The sequence below is a fragment of the Gigantopelta aegis genome, chromosome 10 (genome assembly GCF_016097555.1).
Source record: "Gigantopelta aegis isolate Gae_Host chromosome 10, Gae_host_genome, whole genome shotgun sequence".
NCBI lineage: Eukaryota > Metazoa > Mollusca > Gastropoda > Neomphalida > Peltospiridae > Gigantopelta > Gigantopelta aegis.
In genome coordinates, this window is record NC_054708.1 from 81,841,936 (window position 1) to 81,847,486 (window position 5,551).

At 43.5% G+C, this 5,551-nt stretch overlaps 1 protein-coding gene across 1 annotated transcript; it reads right to left on the reverse strand.

Moving 5' to 3' along the window:
- Positions 1-590: 590 nt before the first annotated feature.
- Positions 591-5,271, reverse strand: LOC121382788 (tubulin alpha-2/alpha-4 chain-like). Its single transcript, XM_041512390.1, has 4 exons — positions 5,254-5,271; positions 3,277-3,499; positions 2,176-2,477; positions 591-1,472 (listed from the first exon to the last, which is right to left on the reverse strand). The coding sequence occupies exons 1-4, from the start codon at positions 5,254-5,256 to the stop codon at positions 642-644; spliced, it is 1,359 nt and encodes a 452-aa protein (XP_041368324.1). The 5' UTR covers positions 5,257-5,271; the 3' UTR covers positions 591-641.
- Between the last annotated feature and the right edge of the window lie 280 nt (positions 5,272-5,551).

The following is a 5,551-nucleotide window of genomic DNA, read 5'->3' on the forward strand; positions in this document are numbered from 1 at the left end:
AGTGGGTTTCTTTTCCCCCATCCGAACTATCCTAAACATATTCGTTGTACATAATAATGAAATTCAAGACAAGTTGATTCCTACATATGTTTAGCTGCACCATTTTGTTCGTCTTCTAAAAGAGTATTGTCTTCTGCCCAAACAGACAATCAATTATTTAAAAAGTTACAATGAAATCATTTCCATATTAATATATGCAGATAATGTGGTTCTTCTGGAGGATAACGAGAGAGATTTACAAATCCTGCTTGATAACACAGGTGCATGGTGTATCAGAAATAACATGTCAATAAATGGAGAGAAATCAAAAGTAATACATTTCCATACCTATTTTATAAATAGAACAACTTACTCATTCAAGTGCGGTGAAGTTATCTTACGTACACTTATTAGTGGTTGAGATTTGAAACGTCCAACCAGACGGGATCCGATTCACGTATCGACCCAAGCACCTCAAGTGAGTGCTATACACCAAGTCTGAACCCGACCCCCAATCCCATTTTAGACTGCTGCTCTTCACATTAAAAACAAAACACACGTATTTGTTATGTTAATTTTATTGCAAACACAGCTTCTCGTTGGTGTATAAATTAGGACGGTTCTGGAGGAGGAGGGGGGGGGGGGGCAGTCCTGGAATTAGTTTAGTATTCGTCACCACCCTCCTCTTCACCCTCACCCTCCACAGAGTCGACGCCAACCTCCTCGTAGTCCTTTTCCAGGGCAGCCAGATCCTCGCGAGCCTCCGAGAACTCTCCCTCCTCCATACCCTCACCGACGTACCAGTGGACGAAGGCGCGCTTGGCGTACATCAGATCGAACTTGTGGTCGAGACGAGCCCACGCCTCGGCGATGGCAGTCGTGTTGCTCAACATGCAGACGGCGCGCTGGACCTTGGCCAAGTCACCTCCAGGGACGACGGTGGGCGGCTGGTAGTTGATGCCGACCTTGAAACCGGTGGGACACCAGTCGACGAACTGGATGGTCCTCTTGGTCTTGATGGTGGCGATGGCGGCGTTGACGTCCTTGGGCACGACGTCACCACGGTACAGCATGCAGCAGGCCATGTACTTTCCGTGACGAGGATCGCACTTGACCATCTGGTTGGCAGGCTCGAAGGTTGCGTTGGTGATCTCGGCAACAGACAGCTGTTCGTGGTAGGCCTTCTCGGCGGAGATCACCGGGGCGTAGGTGGCCAGGGGGAAGTGGATTCGTGGGTAGGGCACCAAGTTGGTCTGGAACTCGGTCAAGTCGACGTTGAGGGCGCCGTCGAAGCGGAGAGAGGCGGTGATGGAACTGACGATCTGCGCCATAAGTCTGTTCAGGTTGGTGTACGTCGGACGCTCAATGTCAAGGTTACGACGGCAGATGTCGTAGATGGCCTCGTTGTCGACCATGAAGGCGCAGTCGGAGTGCTCCAGGGTGGTGTGGGTGGTCAGGATGGAGTTGTATGGTTCCACTACAGCCGTCGAGATCTGGAAAGTTAATATGTAAGCAATATGTTATAAAAAAATTTACAAGTCTTAATTAGTTTTTTAAATATCTACATACAGGTAATATGAGGCTACACGCTATTTTGTTCCATAAGAGAAATGACTGCTCATTACAAGTCATGCTGTACAAGATAATCAGATGCTTAAAAATATTGTTTATGTGCTCCACTAGAGCATTAAGTCATCGGCTGTTGGATTCAGAAAAAAAAAACAATTTATCATTATTAGCAGCCTGGGATCTTGTCTGCATTTTCCATACAGGGCAGCACATGTGACTGTCTTTGATATATCAGTCATGGGAATTCCGTTGTTATGGAATGGGCTATTTTAAAACACAGATTATAATTATTAAAGTTAAAGTATGTTTTGTTTAACGATACCACTGAAGCACATTTATGAATTAATCTGCTATTGGATGTCAAACATTTGGTAATTCTGACAGTCTTAGAGAGGAAACGCATAACATTATTTAAATCAGTAACAAGGGATATTTTATATGCACCATCCCACAGACAGGATAGGACTACGTCCTTTGATATACCAGTCGTGGGGCACTGGCTGGAACGAGAACTAGCCCAATGGGCCCACCGACGGGGATCCATCCAAGACCAAAAGCGTATAAAGCATACGTTTTACCACTGAACTATGCCCACCCCCACCCCAAGATTATTTAAAACGTTCTAACCTGGGGTGCTGGGTATACAGCGAACTCCAGCTTGGATTTCTTCCCATAGTCGACGGAGAGTCGCTCCATAAGCAGAGAGGTGAAACCCGATCCGGTTCCTCCGCCGAAACTGTGGAAGATGAGAAATCCCTGGAGACCGGTGCACTGATCGGCCAGCTTCCGGATCCTGTCGAGGACGACGTCGACGATCTCCTTGCCCACGGTATAGTGGCCGCGGGCGTAGTTGTTGGCGGCGTCTTCCTTGCCGGTGATCAGCTGCTCCGGGTGGAACAGTTGGCGGTAAGTTCCGGTACGAACCTCGTCTGAAGACAAATCAAAATACTCAATGAATAGGTCGACATTTAGTTTTAATTCAAAATGGCCTTTTATGGTCTTAGATCTAACAACTAAATCTTTGTTTTCAACACAAAGTGTTACTTAAAGGGCCGTACCTAGCCTATATTCAGTGGGGTGGCCGTACAAAACCAATCAAGGTAATAAGGGGTTTCTCCGGGCAGACAGAAGGGCAGTTACACTGAACGAGGAATGTTTTCCTTGCATCTGCTCAGCCGGGCGCTAACTAGTCATTTGGAAACCATCCGACATAAAATGTAAACTAAGAAAAGTTTTATTTTCTTTTAAATATGCAATTCCTTATATTAGCTTCGATGATGATTGGACATTTTTAAGGTAAATGTTTTTTAAACAGCACATTTTAAACTGCGGTTATTTGTTTGTCTAACAAATAGTTACTTTGTAAATTGGTCTAATGAAGACAAAACTCACTGTCAGATAAAAATAAAAAAACACTACTAAAGCACATTGATTTATTAATCATCGGCTATTGGATGTCAAACATATGGTCATTTTGACACAGTCAAAGAGGAAACCCGCTACATTTTTCCATTAGAAGCCAGGGTCTTTTATATGCAGCATTCCACAGATAGGATAGCACATACCACGGCCTTTGATATACCAGTCGTAGTACACGGGCTAGAGCGACACTGTCGGACCAAGCGGTACTCTTACCGAAAATCACTGGAATACAAAATGGCCTCATTGAGGTTCATTTTTAAACAAAACAGAATACTACCAAGCCAAACGTACAAATCCAATACTGACCTACAACAGTGGGCTCGAGATCGACGAAAACGGCCCGGGGCACGTGCTTGCCCGCCCCCGTCTCGCTGAAGAACGTGTTAAAGGAGTCGTCCCCTCCCCCAATCGTCTTGTCGGACGGCATCTGTCCGTCAGGCTGGATTCCGTGCTCCAGACAGTACAACTCCCAGCATGCATTGCCGATCTGCACTCCGGCCTGGCCAACGTGGATACTAATACATTCCCTCTGAAGAAGAAACATTAAAATGATTAGAAGTAAAAACTATGTATACATGTATTAAATAAAATGATATAATACAAAGGAAAGAAAATGTTTTATTTAACGACGCACTCATGATATAATACAGGTAACAAAGGCATCAGATATGGGAACTCTACGGCCCCAATCTAATTAAAATAGCTCCACTATTACATGTGGATCTAACACCAGCCAGTTGGAGCTCATGTCCACCAATCAAAACCTTACTTGCAGAATCCTGCCAGTGATTTAAAACAAACAACACTGCGTAGTCCCCAATGTCCAGGTAATATTTCGTCTGTAAATAATAATTTAAATATTGACCAATCACACTCCGCCTTTTATAACGTTATTTGGGAGCATACAAATTCTAAAAATATCAGGCGAGTCTATTTTAGTGGCCGCAGTACAGCGAACCATACCAATACGTACGGGGTGGGTTATCAGTCTTCAATTTGACATTAAAAATTATTTATTGATTTATAAAAAAAACCCCAACTAAATCAGTCTTCAGTTTTACATTACAAATTATTTATTTTATAAAATAAAACATGTTTTAAAGCATTCGTAATTCACACGAAACATTTCGTATACCCTCAGGATAATTCAGAATGTTTTCAAATTATTTTTAAATCACTGGCAGGATTCTGCAAGTAAGGTTTTGATTGGTGGACATGAGCTCCAACTGGCTGGTGTTAGATCCACATATAATAGTGGAGCTAATTTTAATTAGATTGTCTACGGCCCCACCCATATATGCCTTCTGAACGCCATGAGCAATCACACAGGCAGAATTCTAAAAAGGGCAGTTTGAGTTTGTTAAAGGCAAACGAGCCGAACTCCCGAAAGGAACGTGATCGTTAGGGGATTCGGGAGAATGCTCCACGGGTTTATTTAAAAAAACCCACAAAAAAACAAAGGATTCTCAAAGGCGCGCTTTCAGGACAAGTTAGCGTTAATTATTGTGGATGATATATCTAAACAAACACCTCAACCCAAAAAAAGTGATACAAACGATCCACCAATGAATTACAACAACTGTAATTTCCATCATGTAGTAGGCAGTTCAGTCGTAAAAAAGGCTTAATAAATTATGAAAGGTCGAGAGTTTATCGACTCCATTAGAGTATTACATTAATTATCCACTTTTGGATGTTAAAGTTTGGTTTGTTTAACGACACCACTAGAGCACATTGATTCATTAATCATCGGCTATTGGATGTCAAACACTTGGTAATTTTAACAGTCATTTGAGGAAACCCGCTACATTTGTTTTTCTAATGCAGCAAGGGATCTTTTATATGCACTTTCCCACACAGGATATCACATACCACCGCCTTAGATATACCAGTCGTGGTGCACTGGGTGGAACGAGAAATAGCCCAATGGGCCCACCGACGGGGATCGATCCCAAACCGACAGCACATCAAGCGAGCGCTTTACCACTGGGCTACGTCCCGCCCCTATTGGATGTTAAACATTTTAAAACAATTCTGGTATAGTTTTTAGAGACAATTCTACATTCTCCTATTCATTAGCAGGAAGGAATCTTTTTATGTACTTCCCCACAGACAGGACGGCTCTCTGGGGCTCTGGTTGAGAATGGGGGCGGGGGGGGGGGGGGTGTGCTCCCAAGCGAGGGCTTTAAGCACACACCTCTCTAGTAATAACACTTTGAATACGAATCCAACCTGCTAAGATATTACGATGCTATTTAAAATGTGAATAGACGTTCTACTTACCATGTTTGCTGTGAAGTAAACGACGGACGGGTGACAACTAAAATCTGCTCACGTTCACGTTTATAGTTCGCTGCGAGACGAGACTGACCACGAGAAACACCCAAGCCTGGTTTTATAGCGAGACGTCGTGTTTCACTACCAACACGCCGTACCCTAGGAGTTACCACACCACGTGATTACAGGTAATCTCTTACAATACTGAGCTGGTCATTAGGGAAATTACATCATTTAGAAACCGACCTGTTTGTTTCGGCTGCATGCGTCAGGCAGTTGATTGGTTACTGCAACTTATTGGCGT